The 24,834-nt window shown below is 42.3% G+C and overlaps 1 protein-coding gene across 3 annotated transcripts in view; it reads right to left on the bottom strand.

Annotated features, from left to right (window-relative positions):
- The window catches only part of card14.L (caspase recruitment domain family member 14 L homeolog), a 223,324-nt gene that overhangs the window by 131,850 nt on the left and 66,640 nt on the right, over positions 1 to 24,834 (bottom strand). For 2 of the 3 annotated variants that reach the window (XM_041576206.1, XM_041576207.1), the window contains exon 2: positions 175 to 542. In XM_041576206.1, the coding sequence (XP_041432140.1) occupies positions 175 to 385 (211 nt within the window). In that variant the 5' untranslated portion in view covers positions 386 to 542. Of the gene's footprint in view, positions 1 to 174; positions 543 to 1,879; positions 2,186 to 24,834 lie in introns of those variants that run through there. The other variant, XM_018235056.2, reaches the window with a different exon arrangement.

The following is a 24,834-nucleotide window of genomic DNA, read 5'->3' as shown; positions in this document are numbered from 1 at the left end:
CCCTGTGGTACACTTTATACAGTATTATTTTATGCCAAAAGCACAAAAAAAACCATAACAAAACTAAACATTACAAAGAATATGAGATCAACAAATATAAATGAGATCAACAAATATAAAAAAAATACATTGAAAGTACAGCTGACAGTGAAGGGTACAAAGAAGAATACTTACCCATCTTCATTGCTCTTGTAGAGAACTTGGCACAGTGTAGAACCTCCTCTTCATCCATTTCATCCAGAACTCTGGCCTGGCGCAAGTATGGAGTTAGTCGTTCAGGAGATAACCTTTGCACAATCTTACATCTATGCCTCTCAATCATCTCCCAAAGTTCCTCTTCCTCCTTATCCATGAGTTCTGGATCTGCCTTCCACTGTGCAGACATGCTGCAAAATGTTATCAACTGCACAGTAAAAATAGAAACAATACGGCAGATTGTAGTTTCAGTTGCCTTATATCTTATGTTTTAAATAAGATATTCGAAGGAATCCTAATACTGGGATCAGGTCAATCCGTCACTTTTTGATGGTGTCAGTTCTGAGCTTCAAGAAAATGAAGAGTAAGCAACAAATATAATTTAAGTATTGTAGGTCATCTTGGCTACATTTACAGTTGAAAACCTGTCTAGTACACAATATTTTGGTTTTGTAGTTAAAACATTCACAGCTACAATATTTGCATTTGTATAATAAAAGAAAATATAATTCTATGCAACTTTCCAATATACATTAAACGTTTTCAATAGTTTTTAATTTTATTGTAAAAGTAATTGCAGTTGAAAACAGTGTTTGTTTATACCTTTCTGTTCTCTGGGTCTGAAATGTAACAGAATCAATTATGTCAGGTCTGTTAATCAACCCGTGGACCAGACTTTGGACATGCCTGATGTAACATAAAGTGTCTTTTTAAAGCAGTGTAATTAAAGTGTAATGTAAAGCCGGGTATGCAATGTTGGTTGCACAGCTTTTTGCAGCACTATTTCCTGTAAATTTCCAGGTAAAATAAAAACATGCACCCTAATAAATTATAAGCCTTTATACACTTTAACTGTGTAAGTGTTAAACTGGTTTCACAGGCATACAAGTCAAAGGTGTAAAGCATTGAAAATATTTGGTGTTATGAGAATCTTCTGCTAATTCAGGTTTTCAGTACTCGTGTGATGTTTAACACTCTGTTATGTTTACATAATAAAACAGTAAAACAGAGGGTCTTATTAGGCTTAAATACTATTGTACTGTAAAGAGTAACTACTGAGTTGTATGAAGTGTATGTCTTTTGAAGAAAAGTAAAATGGGAGTTTACATTGCAAAACCTGATTTTCGTGCAAGAAGTTTTGTATACTTACAAGCCTTTCATGGTAAGATTAAAAATTCCTAGTCCTGTAACAATGCATTGCATTCTAAACCCGCAGCTCAGATTTCCCTAAGACAATAACAAAGGTTACTAAAAGTGTTCCAGGTGCAGAGATGGTACAAGGTGAGGAGTAGAAAAATAGGACAAAGATGCAAAAATAACCCAAATGTAGGGAAACATAAATCACAGAATCCTAATTTGTATGCATATTCATCATGCCTCCAATATCCTAGCGCTAAAGACTGTACTTTCCTGAACTGAATATTAAAATAATTATCAGATACTACACACAAATGTATACTTATAAAAGCATATTTTGTGAGGCTGAAACCATTATCAACCTTCGAAATCAGCTTATGCTAGAATAAGGCATGTTGGTGTGTTAACAGATCGAGGAAAAACCTTAGACTCATTTCCTTTCCCTGTTTCACACCACTAAAAGGAGGTGCAGAGTAACAAACGGTATGGTTTTTTAGCTAAGTTTTCACTATCCTGAACTTATTCTGGCTAATACGGGTATACTCACCAGCAAAATGGAGCATTTGTATAGAAGGCGCACCTCCTTGCTTGTATGAAAATGAAAAGGTGAGATTTCAGAAGCCTTCCTCTTCTAACTAGAACGTCACTAGGTACAGGTTGTTGCATAGCTGGAATTCCTGCCTCAGGCATCTGTGATTTCCCAGCTGGCAGCCACTACACTATAACTCCCTCCCGCAGAGGCACAAAGTACAAGTCAAACAGCTCCACTGATAAAATACATGTTTTGCCCTTACTACAGAAACAACAACAGGTATAGAGGCCTTACAAAAACATTTTAGAATGTGGTTTATTTTAGTGTTTTGACCATGTTACAGTAAAAGCTTTATAACTTTATTCTTAATGTTAATTACAGGCACTATAGTTTTTAAACCAAAATTGTGTTTTCTGTTAAAAATTACAATCATTTATATATTTAAAAATTACATAATATCACCTAAACACAAAACTTGAATTCTCCACTGCTAGGCTATATGAGACAACGCTTAAATATATACTGACACGTTCCTATAAAAATCATAGTAACATGTCAGTATCAAGTATGTGCTGCACACGGAATTGTTCCCCTCAAAGCCCCCTTGAAAGCCACCCCCAGCCCCGCGAACCTGCAGGAACCCGAACATTCAACACTGCTAAAAGATCTTCGGTGCTGTTTCAATCACGCTGGGCTGAGGGGCAGCGCGATCCTTCCATAGGCTGATTACGAATGGAAACAGAACTTCAGCCCATAGGCAGGATCACTCTGCCCCCAGCCCAGCATCACTGAAGCAGTAGGAAGATGATTTAGTAGTGTTAGCCGGTCCGCTGCACCAAGGTTCACGGGGCTGGGGGCGGCTTTGAGGGGGGCTTTGCGGGGAACTATTGCGAGTGCAGCACATACTTGATACTGACACGTTCCTATGATTTTTATAGAAATGTGTCAGTATCGCTTTAAGCAGGAGAATCACACCTGCATTCATGTGGGGACACTTGTTAACTCAGCTTGACATTATAGCCTGACTGCAGTCATAATTCTGAAAGAACACAACTGTCTGTTTTCTATAACTTACAGAATTGAGGAAATACAGTATTTCTTTTGTTACTCTGTAATGCCCATTATATGCCCCTTTGTATACCAAACAGCTGCAGCATTGCTAACACTAATTCCCATATGTAATAAAAGGGGTTAAAGTTTGCAGAGAAACAGTAACTCATAGCAACTGAGTTGTTTCTAACTGCCTATTTTATAGTATAAGCTATTAAACCTTTAAGGTTACTTATTACATAACCCCTTTAATAATACACAGGGACTAAGGTTTACCTGCAACTTACTTACTGGTTTCAGATGTTAAACAAACTATAAAATAATAAAAGCTATAAAATAATAATAATGTTTCTTTTAATAAATAAACTTTTTAGCAATTTGATTTGTGTTTCTATTACATTATCACCATTGATAAGGGGCAGGACCCAACAGATAAGGTGGAAAACAAATTTGTGAATGAGTTATGACCATAAAAGAGAAAGAAAAGAAGAAAAAAAACGAAACTCTCCCTGAATCTGCTGTACAGGCTGATACATTAGATAGCTTTAAAAAGGGGTTGGATTGCTTTTTAGCAGGTGAGGGAATACATGGTTATGGAAGATAGCTTAAAGTACAAGTTGATCCTGGGATTAGTCTGATTGCCATTTTGGAGTCAGGAAGGAATTGTTTCCCCCTCTGAGGCAAATTGGAGTGCCTTCCTCTGGATCCTCTGGATCAACTAGCAATTAGGCTGGTTAAAAAAAAACTGTTGAAGTTGATGGACGTGTGTATTTTTTCAACCTAACTTACTATGTTACTATGTTACATATACCAGTCCACATGGACATTTTATGATATAAATAATGAACTTTGAAAGGCATGTTACTTTATGTCTGACCTGTATTGCTTTTCCTGAGTGAAGGTGGAAAAAAAAGGACCCATCAGTAGCTGCCTGCATGCAGTACAGTCCATGCAACGAAAACAACCTAGTTTGGGGGGATTTAGCCACGTATGTGTTCCTGTTTTTTGATAGCAATGCATGGGTTTTCATGAACAAGTCTCTCAAATTCCAACCCCTTCTATAGGCTATGCATGAATTTCTGAATGTAGGTGGTAACATATTGTCCTTTCTGTAGCGCATATATATATATATATATATATATATATATACAGTTATATATATATATTATATATATATATATATATATATATATATATATATATATATATATATATATATATATATATATATATATATATATATATATATATATATATATATATATATATGCAGTGTATATATATATATATATATAGAAAATGGTAGATATGAGCCGCACACCCTAAGTATAATCACAACCTGGGTGTTCATGCTTAGAGGGTAAATGCAGTATATGAAATGATGGCACTCGCAGGATAAGTGAAGTGAGATAAAAACAATACAGTAAATAGTAGACATATGGGTATAGCAAGACAGTCACAGTCCAGCAGAAGTGGGCTACTACCGCACAGGTGGAATATCCAAAAGTCCACAAAACCGTCCATCAAGTGGGACCTCCGGCACATATTGAAGTGAAACTAGACAAAGCAACCCAGTGGTAGTGTTTCATGCAGTCCCTTGGGTGCCAGAGTGTCCAACTTAAATATCCAGCAATTTTCTCTGCGTAGGAGGGCCTGATTCCTGTCCCCACCTCTCATCAGTGGTGGTTGGTGATCTATGGCCATACATTTGAATGTCGGGAGGCCATGATTATTATTGAGGAAGTGCCTAGCCACCGGCTGTGTGGCTTGGCCATCTTTGAGGGCTTTACTTATTGCCGAGCGGTGGTTGCTAATGTGTTCTCTTAATGTGGTAATGGTCTTACCCACATAATACAATCCACAGGGACAGGTTATAATATACACAACAAATGTCGAGGTGCAGGTTAGTCTATGGTTGATTTTTAATCTCTTCCCAGTGTATGGGTGAGGGAAATCAAGGGCCACTCAGTAGGCACCGACAGGTGGTACAATCCGGGCATCTGTAGCAGCCCAGTTTCTTTTTGTTGGATAACAATTGGTTGGTGCTACTCCACGTCCTTTGAAGTCGGTAACCATTAGAATATCTCTCAAGTTTCTGTCCCATCTGTATCATTGGCTATATCATTGGCTGGGGTGCCTGGAACAGTGATAAGGACTCGTCCATAGAAATCATGGACCAATTCGATTTAATCAGTCCAGAGAGATTATTGGCTGCCGAGGAGAAATTAATGGAGCAGGATCCCTCTGGGTATCCTTAGTTGTATTCAGTAGAGAGGCCTGTGTGTGTTGCATCGCCCTTTTGAGTTGTGCATCCAGAAGGTTCTCCGAATAGCCTCTCTCGAGAAATCTGTTGTACATAGTTGTCAATTGTGTTTGAGCTGAGGAGGCATCCGAGTTGTTCCTGATGACCCTGATGAATTGGGAATATGGAATGCCTCTCAGGGTAGCTGGAGGGTGGTTACTCGAAGCGTGTAGAAGAGAATTCCGATCTGTCGATTTACAAAATAGTATGGTGCCAAGACCACCCTGACACTTAAAGATATGCAAGTCCAGAAAATCAATTTCATGAGTATGGTAACAGAGTATCAATTTGATAGGGGTGTCCAGGTCATTGAGGTTAGTGTGGAATTTCTTCAGGGCCTGTTCGCTGTCATTCCAAATGAAGAACAGCTCATCGATGTAATGGAAATAAGTCACAATGGAGGAGCCCAAAAGTGGTGTGATGTGTGCTGTCTCGAACTGCAGCATGAATAAGTTGGCATACGAGGGTGCCAAGGCACTGCCCATCGCCGTCCCGGAGATCTGTAGGGAAAACATATTTTCGAAACGAAAGAAATTTCTTGTTAGTGTAAGGTCAAGTAAGCGGAGTAAAAATTCACAGGGTACTTGGTGGTCAGAACTCTTTAATAAGACCCTTCTGCATGCCTCAATGCCTTGGTCATGAGGGATCACCGTGTAGAGGCTTTTTACATCCATGGTGACAAGGAAACAGTTTGAGGGAATCTCGTCCAGTTCATATACTGTAGTTTCTTTATCACGTGCGTAGAATCTTGGGTGTAGGGGGGCATAGTCATCACATGTGGCTGCAGAAAAGAATCGATGAAGGGGCGATGCAACACACAAAGGCCTCTCTACTAAATACAACTAAGGATACCCAGAGGGATCCTGCTCCATTAATTTTCACCACCACGTACTCCTCGCAGCCAATAATCTCTCTGGACTGATTAAGTCGAATTGGTCCATGATTTCTATGGACGAGTCCTTATCACTGTTCCAGGTACCCCAGCCACTGATGGGATACAGACGGGACAGTGGCTAGGCACTTCCTCAATCATAATCATGGCCTCCCGACATTCAAATGTATGGCCATAGATCACCAACCACCACTGATGAGAGGTGGGGACAGGAATCAGGCCCTCCTACGCAGAGAAACTCGCTGGATATTTAAGTTGGACACTCTGGCACCCAAGGGACTGAATGAAACACTGCCACTGGGTTGCTTTGTCTAGTTTCAATATGTGCCGGAGGTCCCACTTGATGGACGGTTTTGTGGACTTTTGGATATTCCACCTGTGCGGTAGTAGCCCACTTCTGCTGGACTTTGACTGTCTTGCAATACTACTACTACTATTTACTGTATTGTTTTTATCTCACTTCACTTATGCTTTCTCACTCGCACCTTTGCTTTGATTGACCCAATGGTTTAGGACACATTTATGTGACTCCTGTTGTTGTAGGTCGGACTGGTCATTCTATATATAGATTATGGACCTTGTAGCAGATTTGATTCATTGTACAGATATGTGGGCCGAGACAAACGGCAAATGCATTTTCCCCTTTGATCCTATACCTCTGCATAATTGGTGGGTGCTGGCTGGCAAGCTGTTCCAGTGTCTCAGCAACCCCCTTAGTATATACAATATTGGCGTATACAGGCTTGACTGCCTACTAGGCAGATAGGGATCGTTAAAGCCTCCCGATGCATGAGGGATGAGTTCAAGCATGATGCCCGTGTCTTTTGTTTCCTTTACGGTAAACTTGTCCACCTCTACTGTACTACAAGGGTAGAAGGCACTTGATTACCCTTTTTTCACACGCTATCTCATGGTCCCACAATAAATGTGGGTTAGTCTATTTGAATGGACCTAAAGAATTGTTTTACATGCAGGAGCCCATTGTTACAACCAGAGGGCCTCTTTTTATTCCTACAGGTGTGTTTCCCATGACTCTGATGTCATTGTGGTGGGCGGGCTCTTTCACCGCCCAGCCTCTCTTTGGCTATTTAGTTTGAACATTCACTCTGCACTGTGTTTCCTTGACAAAGGTTCCTGTGTGGGACCGAAACATTGGATAAATAAACCTTTTCTTTTTTTGACACTTTTTGTTTGTTTTTACTAAAATCCTGCGAGTGCCATCATTTCATATATATATATATATATATATATATATATATATATATATATATATATATATATATATATATATATATATATATATATATATATATATATATATATATATATATATATATATATATATATATATATATATATATATATATATATATATAGACTGGCACACTCAGGGTTTGTATATTATGCAAAAAAGGAGAGTTTATTCAACGTTTTGGTCCTAAACCAGGAACTTCATCAGATTCAACTCAGGGAAGCAACTTTTTGAGGGCCTGCTGGGGCAAGTGGGAGAAGGTTAAAGAACATTGGAAAGAGGAGGGTGAGGATAGGAACAGCATCTAGAGCACAGCTCTGGGTTGTTTTGGTACCTTGACCCCACATGTGAAGCATATAGGTTGTATGGGGCGAAGTAGCATGGCTCAAGTATGACAACAGTATGATAACAGTTTTGTCAGAGGGTCAGCACAGAAAGCTCAGCTGGTTGTGAGTGGGAGATGGCTAGGCCAGAATCCTTTTCTCGCCAGCATAGCTGGTCAGAGGGCCACATGCAAGTTTTATCATGAATGCTCAGGTTGTGGGGGGCTAACCACACCTTGTCCAACGGATTCAAGAGACAGAAGCTAGGAGGAGGAAGGCAGAGTCACAATTCTGACAAAAGGTAGCAGTCCAGTCAGAATAAGTGAGATGGGGGCTTGGTTATAAAAAAAACCTTTGTTCTGATAAAATAAGGCCAGTAACATTAAATCTAATTTTGTTACAGTAATAAACTTGCAGTAACATTAAATCTAAATTTGTTACAGTAATAACCTTGCAGGAATTACACATAGCTCCACATGTGTGTGTCCCCTTTAGAATTGATAGGGATTATCACTAAGATGCGGGACCAGTCCCACTAACCGATATAAAGATTAGCATAGGATGAGGCAAAGGAAGCCCCCATTGTGGTCGAGCATCTTTGGAGGAAGAAATCCCCATCAAAATAAAAAATTGTGTTAAAAAAATTCTAAAACAAACAAAATCAACAAAATCCTCAGTGTATGGTTGTGATTTTTTAGTGTGTCCATGATAGTCTTTAGGTCCATATTTATTTGGTATAGAAGAGAGGAGCCCTCAGCTAATCGGATGCCGCCAGGTCTTATTAAGAGAGGTGCAAAGCGAAGGGTTCTGAACAAGCAAAGGGGCACAACGGTAAAGCAGAAGTCTTTTGGGCAGAAGGTTGCAGTACAAGGCGTAAACAGAAAGTTATGTCGGATCAGGCCGGATAGGGGCAGGCAGGGTCAGGATTTCAGAAGTCAGGATCGTTAGAAGCAGGCAAGGGGTCACAACAGGTAGTCACATCACAGAATAACAGAAGCTTTAATAACACAGAAGCACCAGGAACTCGCAAGGAGATTACCTATAATGGGCAAAGAACACAGCACTGAAGCTCCTTTAAATCCTGTTTGAATGTGGCGCCATTCACGCTGACGTCACACACCAGCGTCACTGCGTCCCCTCCTGGAGTGCGACGGGCATCCCCGCCGACCTCCACGGGGGTAAGTTATTACAAACACCTTCTGAAGTGCTAAATTACCTTAAGGACCTTTGCACTCAGATTTGCCCAGATATCCTGGTTGTTATGTGAAATATATCCATTGAAAGGCACCTTGATTGCACAGGATAGGGTGGCTTGGGGCCGATCTACCAGCACTTTGGACTTCCGCAATCACAAGGTCCAGATTTTCGCAGATCTATCCCCAATCCAATCTAAATTGGAAAACTGGCAGCAAACTGGAAAATGAGGTTCAATGTTGCTAAATGCAAGGTTATGCACTTTGGCAAAAATAATATGAATGCAAGTTATACACTAAATGGCAGGATCTAGGGGTCTTTGTAGATAACAAGTTGTCTAATTCTGGGCAGTGTCATTCTGTGGCTACTAAAGCAAATAAAGTTCTGTCTTGCATAAAAAAGGGCATTAACTCAAGGGATGAAAACATAATTATGCCTCTTCATAGGTCCCTGGTAAGGCCTCATCTGGAGTATGCAGTGCAGTTTTGGACTCCAGTCCTTAAGAGGGATATAAATGAGCTGGAGAGAGTGCAACTAAATTGGTTAGAGGGATGGAAGACTCAAATTATGAGGGTAGACTATCAAGGTTGGGGTTGTTTTCTCTGGAAAAAAAGCACTTGTGAGGGGACATGATTACACTTTACAAGTACATTAGAGGACATTATAGACAAATAGCAGGGGACCTTTTTACCCATAAAGTGGATCACCGTACCAGAGGCCACCCCTTTAGACTAGAAGAAAAGAACTTTCACTTGAAGCAACGTAGGGGGTTCTTCACAGTCAGGACAGTGAGGTTGTGATGGCTGATTCAGTTAATGCCTTTAAGAATGGCTTGGATGATTTTTTGGACAGACATAATATCAAAGGCTATTGTGATACTAAGCTCTATAGTTAGTATAGGTATGGGTATATAGAATTTAATTAAAAGTAGGGAGGGGTGTGTGTATGGATGCTGGGTTTTCATTTGGAGGGGTTGAACTTGATGGACTTTTTCAACCCAATTTAACTATGTAACTATTTAACTATGTAACCTTGGGTAAAAGGCAAGAGCTGAGACCTTTCACACAAAAGCTCAGAGAGCATGGCGTAACCTACAGATGGGGATTCCGATTTAAACTGGTGGTCACCGAGCAGGCCATTCATACATTTTACATAACCCTCAGAAGGCGCTCGGCTTATCACCCAAAGAGCTACTGCCGCCAAATAGCAACCCGGCCCAGCTGCGACCAACAACCCCAATTGGGCCTTAATGGGCCACAGTAAAGCACCAAACTACTCCACCAAGATTGGCTCCCCACCTCGGGAAGCCTGATTATGCCTTATCCCAAAACACTGGGACTCCAATTCAATCGTGGATTTAAGTTCAACTACATTGGATCCTCTGGACAAGTAACCGACAGCCACACCTCCTACACTACCTAGTCTGGGTTAAAATCCTCCAAAGACACAGACCCAAAATCTGTGCCTTATATTCCATAGACTATTTGTGTTTTAACTGCTCTACCCTCGGCACAAACCAAGCCAATTGGAGTAATATTAATTTTTCCATTTTTCTCCTCTTTTTCTTTTTTCTCATTACAATACTTCCTGATTCTTGCTTCTTTGTTAAGTTTCTAAAAGGAAAGTGACTCAGGGAATTTCTATGCTCAAAGACACTTAATGTTGGGTTCTACAATGCTACTTTTTACTTCAATGTGAGGGAAAGGAAAAGCCTGGACGACTGTATTTCACACCTTACTTATCACAAAGGCCACATATACAGTAGACAAGCAACTTTTTCACCTTAAAGGAACAGTTCAGTGTGAAAATAAAAACTGTGTAAATAGATAGGCTGTGCAAAATAAAAAAATGTTTCTAATATAATTAGTTAGCCAAAAATGTAATGTATAAAGGCTGGAGTGAACAGATGTCTAATAAAACAGCCAGAATCCAACTTTCTGCTTTTCAGCTCTATAACTCTATAACTCTGGGTTAGTCAGCCACATGGTACATTTCTATTCAGTGAGTTTGCAATTGATCCTCAGCATTCAGCTCAGATTCAAAAGCAACAGATATGATCCATGTGGCCCCCCTCAAGTCTCTGATTGGTTACTGCCTGGTAACCAGGGTAACCAGTCAGTGTAATCCAAGAGAGCTGAAAAGCAGGAAGTAGTGTTCTGACTGAAATCACTCCAGCCTTTATACATTACATTTTTGGCTAACTAACTATATTAGAAACATTTTATTTTGCACAGCCTATCTATTTACCCAGTTTTTATTTTTACACTGAAGAATTCCTTTAACTGCTATGGCTAACTTAATCTCTATAAATGACAAAGGCTTAAATAGTATACATAAAAGGTATCTCCTTCTAAAGGAATTAAACAATTCCCAAGTGGACATAGCCTTTATTCAAGAGACCCATTTCCTTGGGGATGGCTCAGTTAGTTTTTATTCTTCAGGCCCGCACAAAAAGGCAGGTGTTGCAATAATTATACATAAAGATTGCCCATTTTCAGTCGACCAGACTATCCACGACCCAAATGGTCACTATATGGATCTGTTTCCTATTTGGGGAATATAGATTTATAAGCATCACCTGCAACTGAGCATATGACCCTATAGGGTCATATGCTCGGTTGCAGGTGATGCTTATAAATGTTGTGGTATGGTGACAAAAAGGTCCCAGTTTCCTGGGGAAAAGTGATTGATGGTATGTATGTTGGGCCACGGATTCTCAGATATTGTTACTGAGGTGCGACCAGTAGTGCTCTTAGCAGAGAAACACTGGGGCAAATTCACTAAGCGCCGAAGCGCCGAACGCTAGCGTCAATTTGCTAGCGTTGGGCATTTTCGTTACTTCGCAAATTCACTAACGAACGCTGGCGTAGATTCACTAGTGTTACTTCGCACCCTTACGCCTGGCGAGTTTTCGCTACGGACGTAACTACGCAAATTCACTAACGTGCGCAGTGTTCTGAACGCTACCTTTTACACTAGACTTCCTTCGCCACCTCGGACCAGGCGAAGCGCAATAGAGTAGATAGGGATTGCTTAAAAAAAAGTCAAAAATTTTTCTAAGTCCCAAAAAACTCTGGCGTGTTTTGTACATTATGGGTGATTGGCTGAAAAAGATCGAATACCCCTTCTTTTTCTTTGAGTAAACATTGTAAATCTGATCCTGTTTTGATCTCAAACTTAATTTTACGGTTTATGGCGGCTACAAAGAAGGCCCTATTTCTGTTTTGGATTTCAGAGTCTACCCCCTCCTTAAAAGAAATTTTAGTATATCTAAACCAGTTATGCTGGCAAGAGGCCATAAGAATTAAATTTGAAGAACCACACATTAATACTATGTTTTCTAATGATTGGTCTCTTTATTTCGATCAAATAGACTCTAAATATAAAACTAATATTCAAGAGCTATTATTGATTTAACTATCCTAATGTCTGGGCAACATAATTAACTCAGTGTTAATTATTATAATTTTTTTGTGTTTCTGTAACTCCACCATGCGAGGTATAGGTTTGTTTTAGTTATGTGTTGCTTTTGTTAGTTTAAACAGTAGATCTGGTAACTAAACATTATTATATACGTCATATGTACTCTTATTTGAGGCAAGTATAATCCTCATGTTTTCACAATTGTATTATTCCTTTGTAGTAGAAACAGCACGTTAAATGCATTCAAATAGTTTAATCATACTCAATTTACGCTGTGTAAAAGTATTTCTGTATATTTTTGAAAACCCAATAAAATGTTGAAAAAGAAAAAGATCGAAAACATTTTTGGGGCTCCCCTCCTTCCCCCCTACATTTCCTGACTCATGGCAACTTACCTATACAGTGGGCACATGTGTAGGGCAAAATAAAATTTTTATTTGATGTTTTGAAGGTTTTCTAGGCATTTGTAGTGCTGATACGTATTCCTCCATTGATATTTGGCGCTGTATGCAAATGAAACATCACTAGGGAAACTTCGCTTCGCTTGGCGAATCAACGCTAGCACAACTTTGCAAACGTACGCTACCCCTGTGTGCAACTTCGGATTATAGTGAATTTGCGGAGCGCTGGCGAAACTACGCCTGGCAAACTGCGGCGAAGTCGAATCTTAGTGAATTTGCCCCACTATGTCTCTCTGCAAGGTTTGGTCTTACTGGGAACCCGCAAGAGTAGGGTGGGGCGGATTCCCAAATCCGTAGGCCAGGTTTTCAAGAGGCCCTAGGCCTATTTAGTACACCTGATGCTGAGCAGCAGCGCTGAATGTGTGTGAGACAAACTATTCGTATTGCTCAGCTTCAGGAGAGAAAACAAAGCATTTATTTTGTGAACCAGAAGGTTGGATTTTTTCTGTTGAACTGCTGTTTTTCGGTTACCTTCTCCTGCGAGGGGAAATTTCTGCAGCCGCTGGAAAATAAACGCGGGCAGGAAGCCCTTAAACCGATCCTGGTGTGTGAAGTCGCCTCTTTTGCAGCCTACCAGCGAGTGAACCCCCACAATTGGTGTTTCAGGTGCGGGCAGTGATTGCCATACACGGAAGTTGCCTAACCACAGTAAGTCTCCTGTGGGTATTGTGTGGACTGTATAGCTTATAAGTGGGATTTAAAGAGAAAGTGCACTTAAAAGTTGTGAAATGGAGGATGTCCTCAAGGCTTTGCTGCAAATTTACAGAAGGCCCACCAGGAGAGCCAGTTGCTACAGCAGCAGTGTAACGCCACCCAGCAGGAGGCAAATCGTCTGTTGGAGGCCCAGATCACTGCACTGGCGCAGGCTGCAGAGAAAGATCGGCAGCAGCAAATTGAGGTGGTAAAACAACTGACAGCCAGGATCTCTGGGGATGCTGCCCCAGTCCCCGGAGTGCCACGCTCCATCCCAGGCAGCCACCTCCTGCGGAGAATGACTGGGCAGGATGATATGGAGACCTTCCTCTGTACCTTTGAGAGGACGGTGGAGCAGCAAGCCTGGTCGAGGGAGCAATGGGCAATGATTGTTGCACCACTACTAGTGGGGGATTCCCAGAATTTTTATGACCTGTCCTCCGAGGAAGCAAGGGACTATGACAAGCTGAAGTCTGAAATCCTGCGGAGACTGGGAGTAACCACCTCTGTGAGAGCACAGCGGGTCCACAGTTGGGAATTTAAGGTTAAGGGACCAGCCCAGATGTATGATCTCATTAACCTTGTGAAACGCTGGCTGCAGGCGGACTTGCTTTCCGCGCCTCAGATTGTGGAAAGGGTCACAATGGACCGATATCGGAGAGCGCTTCCACCTGAATTACACCGGTGGGTAAGCCAAGCCGACCCAAATACAGCAGACCAGTTGGTGGAACTGGTGGAGCGATACCTTGCCGCTGAGGACTTCACTACGCGGGCGGTGCCCACCTCGAAGAGGACTCCTGCAGTGGACCGATCCAAGAAGTCGGCTACAGTGGAAAAGCCCAGCGGACCCCGGTAATCCAGGTCTAGACTCGACAAGAGGAAGACCCCGTGGAGACAGCCCCCGCCAGACCCGAGGAGCTCCCCAGTGCTGGAGGTGCAGAGAGTGGGGACATATTGTCGCCAACTGCCCTGCTGATCCAGAACCCATGGAGTGTGGAACTGAGGGGAAGTTGTCTCTGTTCGCTCGACCAGGTCTCGTTGCGGATCCTGATGTACCAACTTGTGTCTTCCAGATTGGTAAGCGCACTGTGAATGCACTATTAGACACAGGTAGCTTAGTCACACTGGTAAACACACAGCTCCTGAAGGACTGTCCTTTAACGCAGCGTCAAGTAGGAGTGGTGTGTGTACATGGGGACTGTAAGAAATACCCCACAGCCTTAGTGACTTTTGTGACCCCCGCAGGGACTGTGTGCCATGAAGACTTTCCCTTATTTCGTGAACTGTGCTAGGAGCAAGCTCCAGAGACTGAGAAAAGTTTTGAGCATGGTGAGGTGACACCCCACCCTATTGAACTGGATACTTCTATAGAAACTGTTAAGGACAATAGAGTGTCTGGGGGAGAGAAAACAGAACCACCCATGTCAGGTGTTATTGTAAGTGGTACCGAGGATGGTTTGGAAGATAGTGAGTTGTTTCCCTTAGCTGTATTAGCTGGTGAATCTGAGGTAACTGCGGAGACCATTGAGGAACCTAGCATGCCTGAGCTAGAGGTCTCCCGGGATAACTTCGGAACTGCCCAGCTAAGGGACCCGACACTCACTAAAGCTTGGGAAAATGTCAAGGTTAAAAATGGGAACCCCGAAAATCCTGGGGTAGATTGTGTATTTCCCCACCTTGCTGTACAAAATGACTTGCTTTACCATGTGGATAAGGTTCGAGGAGAGATTGTGGAACAGCTAGTGGTCCCACAGCCATATAGGAGAACAGTTCTCAATCTGGCCCATTCTCATCCACTAGGTGGTCACCTAGCATATGAGAAAACGCTAGAGGTTCTTTTGGCTAGAGGTTCTTTTGGCCGGGGGTACTAGCAGATGTAAAGAACTATTGTGAATCATGCCCCGAGTGTCAGAAATCGGACCCAATGCCCCATTTTCGCAGCCCATTAGTTCCCTTACCCGTAATCGAAATCCCATTTGATCGTATTGCCATGGACTTGGAAGGGCCACTAATAAAATCTGCTAGGGGGCATCAGTATATTTTGGTAGTCATGGACTATGCCACTCGGTATCCAGAGGCTGTCCCCTTAAGGAACACCTCTTCAAAGACCATAGCTCGAGAGCTGTTCCACATGTTCACCCGCACAGGAATTCCAAAAGAGATCCTTACAGATCAGGGGACTCCCTTCATGTCTAGGGTGATGAAGGAATTGTGCAGGTTTCTCCAAATAAAACAGTTACGCACATCTGCCTATCATCCACAAACTGACGGGTTGGTGGAAAGGTTCAACAAGACCCTTAAGGGGATGTTAAAAAAAGTGGTGGATAAAGATGGGAGGAACTGGGATTGTTTACTTCCATATCTCATGTTTGCCATTAGAGAAGTCCCACAGGCCTCTACAGGGTTTTCATCCTTTGAGTTGTTGTATGGCCGCCACCCACGAGGGCTGTTGGACGTGGCAAAGGAGACATGGGAGTCTGAAGCGACCCCACACAAAAGTTTGGTAGAGTATGTTGCAGACATGCAGGACCATCTTGCAAAGGTTATGCCTCTTGCGAGAGAACATATGCTTCAGGCCCAGCAAGCTCAAAGCCGCATATATAATAGATCGGCTCGTGTCCGAACTTTCCATCCTGGGGACAGGGTGTTAGTCCTGGTTCCTACGGTGGAAAGTAAGTTCCTGGCCAAATGGCAAGGCCCCTACGAGATTATAGAATGCGTAGGGGATGTTAATTATAAGGTGTCCCAACCAGACAAGCGGAAAAAAGAGCAACTCTACCATGTTAACTTAATTAAGCCCTGGAAGGATAGGGAATCGCTGTCCGCCTGTCCTGCAGTTGTAGAGGTAAAGATCCCACAGGTGCCTGAGGTAAAAGTGGCTGAGACCCTCACTCAGTCAGAAGCAGGAGATGAAAGAGTTTCTGATCCGGAATAGACAAATATTCTCAGACCAGCCTGGGCTTACTGATATTATTAAACATGACATTATAACTGGACCTGGGGTTAAAGTCAATGTTAAACCTTATAGGATACCGGAGGCACGATGCCAGGCAGTGACAGAGGAGATTAGAAGGATGTTGGAGCTGGATGTAATTGAGGAGTCCAATAGTGAATGGTCCAGCCCCATTGTCCTTGTCCCAAAACCGGATGGTAGCATCCGATTTTGCAATGACTTCAGAAAGTTAAATGAGGTCAGCAAGTTTGATGCATATCCAATGCCCCGGGTTGGCGAATTGATAGAAAGGCTAGGGCAGGCCCGCTACATTACCACCCTAGATCTTACCAAGGGGTACTGGCACTGAAGGGGCCAAAGAGAAGACTGCGTTTTCCACTCCTGAGGGGCAGTGGCAATATAAACGCTTACCGTTTGGCTTACATGGGGACCCAGCAACGTTCCAGAGAATGATGGACCGCATTCTCAAACCACATTGAGGATATGCTTCAGCTTACCTGGACGATGTGGTTATCTTTAGCCCAGACTGGGAAAGTCATTTGCCCCGGGTACAAGCGGTCCTTGACTCTATCTGGAAGGCGGGTCTGACAGCAAATCCCAAAAAGTGTGCAATGGGGTTAGAAGAGGCCCGCTATTTGGGGTATGTTATTGGAAGAGGGGTAGTCAAGCCACAGGTGTCCAAAATTGAGGGAATTCAGGAGTGGCCCCGGCCCAAATCCAATAAGCAATTGAGGGCCTTTCTTGGGATAGTGGGATATTACAGGAGGTTTGTCCCCAATTTTGCCACCCTAGCAGCCCCGCTTACTGACCTCACAAAAGGGAGTAAAGCTGGAACAGTTACATGGACCCCAGAGGCAGAGGAAGCCTTTCTAAACTTGAAGGCATCCCTGTGCAGATACCCTGTGCTGATAGCTCCTGACTTCAAGAAAGAGTTTCTTCTACAGACTGATGCTTCTGAAGTTGGGTTAGGGGCTGTTCTGTCACAAGCAGTCAATGGGGAAGAACACCCAGTAGCATACCTAAGCAGGAAGCTAACCCCCGCTGAATGCAGGTATGCCATTGTAGAGAGAGAGTGCCTGGCCATCAAGTGGGCACTGGAGAGCTTGAGATACTATCTGTTAGGGAGGCAGTTCAAACTTGTCACTGACCATGCCCCAATTAAATGGATGGCCCAAAATAGGGAAAAGAACGCCAGGGTCACCAGATGGTTCTTGTCCCTTCAAAATTTCAAGTTCTCAGTAGAACATAGACCTGGAAAGATGCAAGGGAATGCAGATGCTCTCTCCAGGGTACATGCATTGGTGGCATTCTGTGCTCAGCCCTACAGGCTTGAGCAGAGGGGGGGATATGTGGTATGGTGACAAAAAGGTCCCCAGTTTCCTGGGGAAAAGTGATTGATGGTATGTATGTTGGGCCACGGATTCTCAGATATTGTTACTGAGGTGAGACCAGTAGTGCTCTTAGCAGAGAAACACTATGTCTCTCTGCAAGGTTTTTGTAATTGTTAATCCGGGACTGGTCTTACTGGGAACCGCAAGAGTAGGGTGGGGCGGATTCCCAAATCCGTAGGCCAGGTTTTCAAGAGGCCCTAGGCCTATTTAGTACACCTGATGCTGAGCAGCAGTGCTGAATGTGTGTGAGACAAACTATTGGTATTGCTTAGCTTCAGGAGAGAAAGCAAAGCATTTATTTTGTGAACCAGAAGGTTGGATTTTTTCTGTTGAACTGCTGTTTTTCGGTTACCTTCCCCTGCGAGGGGAAATTTCTGCAGCCGCTGGAAAATAAACGCGGGCAGGAAGCCCTTAAACCGATCCTGGTGTGTGAAGTCGCCTCTTTTGCAGCCTACCAGCGAGTGAACCCCCTCAATGTATATTCCCCAAATAGGAAACAGATCCATTTTTTATGGAAGGTCATTCACAAAGCCCAACGACACGCGACTACACACATCATCCTACTCGCAAACATCAGACAGATCCCACCCATCAACAGATCAGGCTGCCCACAATATGTCCAGGCTATTTAGACAAACTATGAGACAGGCCCAATCCTTTGATGCTTGGCGTACCAAGCATCCGACAGAAAGGCAATACACTTTTTACTCCCCAGTTCACAAAGTCCACTCCCGTATCGATTATTTTTTCATATCACACCCCTGTCTTCCTTTACGATACTCATCTGAAATTGTTTCAATTTCGTGGTCTGACCATGCCCCTATCATCCTCACTTTGGAGTTGTCCAAACTGCACAAAGAAAAACACACTGGTGTCTCAATGAGACCATTTTACATGACTCAGAAGCCTTTAAACAAATTGGAATAAAACTCAAAGATTACTTTAAAATCAATGACAGCACTGTCCATTCCCCGGCCACACTATGGGGGGCTCATAAAGCCACAATGAGAGGCCAACAGCTAACTATCTCATGCTACATAGGCAGCTCTGGGACTTGGAAACACAATATAACACATTGGGTTCTAAAACCTTATTGTGGCAGCTCAGTAAAAAACGCAGAGAATTGGCAGTCCTTAAACACAAACAGGCAGAGAAAGCTATTCTCTGGACCAGACATCCAAGGTTATTTTCTTGGATAGGTAGGTTTTTGGCACTGGCCATATGGGAGGTGTACAAAAGGGTATAGAGGCAGCAGTGGGATATGTATGTGGCCCCTTTGTAGGTGGAGAGGGGGGTTTGGTTTTTAGTTGACGTGGGGTTGCATAGTCAATAGTAAAAAAAGATTTAGTAAGGCTTTGGCGACATTATCCTTTTTGTTTAAGATGTGTGGGTGGCAGGATATAGCAATTATACAGGATATAACATTAAACAAGCAGTTAAGGGTTTTAAGAGGGCTAGGGTCTAGAAGGACGCTTGTGATTTTGCATCGTTGGAGGAGTTTTGGTAACTTGAAGTTTGCTGATTGAGATATGAAATAACTATGTTTTAATTTGCTTTCTCTTTTGCGTTCTGGATTGGGGAATTAGTGGGTCCAAGTGGGCTCATGAAGGTGTGCAATTGGAATTTGTTGGTTATAATGGAGCAAACCTTCATGTATGGCTATCTGAGCTAACGAGTCGGGGAGAAGTTTATCAGTTTATTTATATTAGGTGCAAAGTTTTCCCACTTGTCCAGTGGATAGGGTTACCACCTTTTCTGGAAAAAAATACCAGCCTTCCTATATATTTATCTTTTTTCCCTATTAATAACATTGGGATCAACCATCATCATTAGGCAAAGGAGTCGCACACGCACACCTGGCCTCTCCCAATAATTACGTACGGTGCCTGGGGTATAGGAGGACGGCCCCTCCAACATTAATGAACATAAAATAACTACAGCACACGTAGCATGCTCAAGGGATTGCTCCCGTGTTTAATGTCAATCCAACAATACAACGTTTCGGGGGCGTGCCCCTTCGTCAGGTCACGTTGTATTGTTGGATTGACATTAAACACGGGAGCAATCCCTTGAGCATGCTACGTGTGCTGGAGTTATTTTATGTTCATCAACCATCATCATGCCATGGTGGCAACCCTACCAGTGGACCTCATTCAGTGGTGTAACAATGTCATGCTGGGCCTGTCTGCAAAAATACTGGGAGGGGCAGGGCGCACTTCAGCTCTGGCCAGACAATCCCTCCCTCCAACTATGGAGGAAACAGACCTGTTAGGGTCAGAATTGGCCTCACCTTGTTTAGTGGTTGGGGGCAGGAATGATTTTCAGTCAGGCAGGGGGCTTTGGAAAGTTTTCATCTTATGCTGTGATGTTTAAGTCGTGTATTTGATTAAAGATGCCAGTCGGTGTGCTATCTGGGTTTGTGTCCATTCTTATGTGTTTTAGTTAGTAAAGAGAGCTCACACTTTGTAGTTCAGTAAAAGTACTCTTGTACTTTTGTACTTCCTTTATTATTTGACACAGTTAAGTTATGTAATTTGTTACTTAACTAGCTGCAGAGTCATCTCTAATTCCCCAGTCCTGTGTCCAGGAGTCGCCCAAGCCTGATCTCCTTATATCTTAACATTCATTTTGGAAAGCAGCACAATTCCTGCACGGAAAAGTACCATTAAGCGTTTTCATGAGAAAAGTTTGTGAATCAGCATGGATCTGTCCCTTAAATTTCTGGCTCTTTTAAATGCAAACAGAGTTTTGTCCTTGAATAAATTACCATATTGTGGATCTTCCTGTAAAATATGCCAATTTCTCAAGATTATATTTTTAATCATATCTGATTGGGTACAGTATGTTTGTACGCATATGGCCCTTTCCTGAGATTTTGAGGGTTTGCTACCTAGTAATGATTCTCTGTTGGTCCTATGCATTCTATTTTCAGCATCATCTAGGGTTCTATTAGGATAACCCCTTTCCAAAAACTTTCGTTTAAGATCAACAATTCTCCTATTGTATATTGTGTGTATTATTTGAAATGTCCTTGCAGATTGGGATACGTTGGCAAAACCATTCAATATGCCAGGATAGGATATCTAAGCACAAGTCGGATATTGCCACAGATAAAAATACCCCAATCGTTAGACACTTCAAAGAGAAGGGACACAATGCATCCCAACTGAGATTTCAAATACTAGAACAGGTGTCCAGGCTAAGGAGAACAGAGAAAGACTACTATTACAACATGAAGCAAGATGGACATATAGACTTAATACTGTTACACCACATGGTTTGAATGAACACATTGAGTAACATTGGTTTTTATAAACCAATTCCCATGTCTAATCTAGGCTATTCATTTGCAATAAACATTCATAGACCTAAACTAAATGATCTAAAGTATCCCCTGTAGCCATTTGAACATGTGAAGGGGCTCCCCAGGATGGTGAGTACTTACCTTATATCACATATGTGTGACTTAAGTATGAATAACCTTATGTACGGTAGGCACCTATGTGTGCAGTTCCCAAGTGGGTCACAGGTATATTGTTATTATGTTTTCGGTTATGGTCTTATTATTTTTGTGCACGGGTTTATCTTGAAGAGAATGTCACTAATACAGTTTGTTTAAAATAAATTTGTAATGTCAAGAACAACTTATATGCACAAGACGACACTGTTGTGCACACAATTCTTTCTTTGATGATTTCACAGCCTACACAACCTAATATGTATCACTTGCTTCGTCACAATGAACATTGACAGCCTAGTTAAGTCACAGCATTTGAAGATTGACTGGTTGGCAAGATGGCATCTCCCATTGAAAATGAGAACATCTGGAGCTTGGTTGGCATTGCGTTACTTCCGGGAGGTGGAGAGACGTTTGCAAATCACGTCTGCTGTTGAAAATTACACACAGGCTCTCATCACACTGATTGGACAATATGGACACGTGAGGGGGGTGAAAGCACCTAACGGCTATTTGTATGGCATGTTTTTGGATTTACACTTCTGAACTGTACCACTGAGGAAGGGAGCGTGAGGCTCCTAAAACATTTGGCTTCATTCCGCACCATTAAAGTTTGGAGATACCAAGGGTACACCGTTTAGAAACAGCATAGCTTCTTCAACTCTTTATTCATCAACATTTGAAGCAGACCCCAAATTTCCTTAAAGGTTCCTTGTGCTCTTGCAGGGGTTTTTTTTCCCCGAAGCCAATACATTTCCTGAGTGGGTGTGGTTTTTTATGTAAAGGACATTGATGATTTGGGTTCTCAATTTTGTTGCTTTGATTAGCCTTTCCAGGAACTGAAGTGGGTGTAGACAGAATATCCGTTTCTTTTACTGACACAGGATTTCTGCATTCCCTGTGTGTAGTGAGTGGACTTTTGGACCTTGGAACATCTGGACCAAGAGAGTAGAATTCATTATAGGAGAAACTTGGTCATTCCTAATGTCTGCAATTTTTCAGATGAACTCACAGAAGTAGGAAAAGGGAGTAAATGCAAAAAAAAATGATTCTCTTCCTTGTACTTTAACCCAAGCGATGCCCACCTTTCCTGCATACTGTACGGTAACTTGGAAACTATAGAGTTGACTCCACGTGTGGTGTTGACGTAACTAAGGCCAGGGAGATGGACGTCAGCCTTGGCGAGTTGGGGCTCAAAAGAAGATTGCTTAGCTCTTGAAACTTTAGGTTGTCTTTCCCAGATACCTTTGGGAAGCTTTGCAACCTTTTGAACAAAGCATCCTCAATTGCTTCATGGCTTCCAAAGCTATGCTGGAGTCTGTTCCAGGCAGCATTAAGTTCTGCAACAGGATTATCCATATGAACTGCTTTGAGTCTCTTGATACATTCAGCAATTTGGGGACCAAGCCACCTGATAAGCAAATCAAATTCTTCTGAAGCTGTGATGTCTAGTCTACTAACTGTGGCCTTAAAGGTGGATTTTCAGCCTCTGTAATTTGCAGGTTTGTCATCAAACTTAGTGAGGCCTGTTTTAGTAATTTCTTTGCGAAGCATATATTTAGCAAACTGTGACAAGTCTGCATTTCCAGACCTTGGATTTATGGCTTCAGGTGAAACAAAGACTGGTGAATAAGCATTCAACTTTGGCACTGGTTCAGATTTCATAGGGTTGCAGCTGAGGAGGAGTGTGGTAGATTTGTGGTAACTGATTATTCCCATAGTTGGGGAGATAGTCTGGTATTTCCATACCGGTGCTCATAGCTTTCTGCGATGCTGTGGCCTGATGAACTAGAGCAAAAGTAATTGTCTCTAGGACTGGTACATGCAGTGTACAGACCTTGGTCGAGTGATGCAGCCATGTTAAATGGGAGCTGAAGTTTTGGAGAAACATCTAAGGGACCTCTTGCATTAGATGTAGCTGAATGGCTACTGCTGTCAAGATTTCTTTCACTCTCACTTGCCTCTTGTTCTAAGACATGTAACCTTGCCAAAGCTGTGGCATTTTCACACTGCTTTTCCAAGCCCTCTTTTTCTGCTTTCAGTGGCGTAATTAGACCCCTAAGGGCCCTGGTACATAAAATTACAACTGGGCCCCCCTACCCCCACGCGACCCCAATTAATTGAGATGGAACACAGCATTACTGACCTAATATCATAGAAGCAGTTAAATCTGCAGAGTAGCCCGCCCTTCGTGCTACTACTACTAAAATCCTAGCAAAAGATCACAAAATATGCAGTCAGCTACAAGTCCCATAAACCTCCAGTTAAGAACACACAATTGCATGGGCTTCCTTTTAACTCCTTAGATGATGCAACCCTTCACAAGGCCCTTCTAAAGCCAGAATGCTCTGTTATACAGATAGCTAGAATCTCAGCTGCCATAAAGCAGGACATGACTGCTACTTACAGTAGGAATCAGATAGGGATTTTTATTTAAAATAAAAAACAATACAAAGCATAACAAAATCAAAGTATATCAAAATGACATTATATTACAATATGTACATTATTTACAAAGAATTTGATATAGAGAAATCAAAGTTAAACCAATTTTTTTCATTCAAGCTTTTTTTCTGAATCTCATTGACTTTAATAAACACAATTTCCCTTAAGATTTTACTTATTGTTTGGTCTATTGATTGATTGTCTTTCCCAAAGGTTTTCATACATCGGATAGACCACAGATGATATCGAATGACTGACAGTATAATAAATACAGTCTCTTGGTTATAGCGGTGCTTCCTATGAATGATCCCATAGGCTCTTTCTGCATAGTCATTAGCACATATGTTATAAATACCCAACATGACACCAAAGAAGGTCACAGGACAGACCATCCCCAAACCTCCCTCTTTCCTCTGCAGGAACGTTATCCCTCTTTTGACTGGGTTTAGCCTATTCCCCCAGATCATCTGGAAGAATAAGCTATAGACTCGAGCATAGAAAGATTCTGGCAAAGGGAACACACAGGACACATACAAAAACAACGGGATCAGAAAAATCTTGATAAGGTTAACTCTTTCCCTATAGGTCAGCTTCCACCCTTTCCAATGCTGAACTTTTGCCAAACCGGTATCCAACTTCTCTTCCCAATTTAGCCTGGCATTATCTTCCCTCCCAAATTTAACCCCTAGTATTTTTACTTGAGAGGAGGCAACAGGGAAGGTTCTTAACTCAAAACTGGGCTCATCCTCCAAACTCCACAAAGCTTCCGACTTTTCACTATTGACCAGAGACCCTGAGGCCTCTGAGTAACTTCTGATGCAACAGGAGACTCTCTCCACCTCTTCAGGCTTTGAGATAACCACTGTCACATCATCCGCATAGGCCACCAACCTCAGGCGCTGACCACTGGGTGCACAGATACCCTCCAAGTTACCTCCCTGCAGCGACCTAAGAAATGGATCTAACGCAAATACATACAGCAAAGGACTCAGAGGGCACCCTTGTCTTACTCCTGCCCCAACCTGGAAGTCTTCACCCTGCCAACCATTAATTAGTGGGAAGCTTCCCGCCCCTTTGTACAAAACTTTTATCCAACTAATAAATTGCCCCGGGATACCGTATTTAGACAAAACA

The sequence above is a fragment of the Xenopus laevis genome, chromosome 9_10L, assembly GCF_017654675.1.
Source record: "Xenopus laevis strain J_2021 chromosome 9_10L, Xenopus_laevis_v10.1, whole genome shotgun sequence".
NCBI classification, from domain to species: Eukaryota; Metazoa; Chordata; class Amphibia; order Anura; family Pipidae; genus Xenopus; species Xenopus laevis.
The sequence above is the reverse complement of the archived record's forward strand: the minus strand, read 5'-3'. Positions and strand labels throughout refer to the sequence as shown.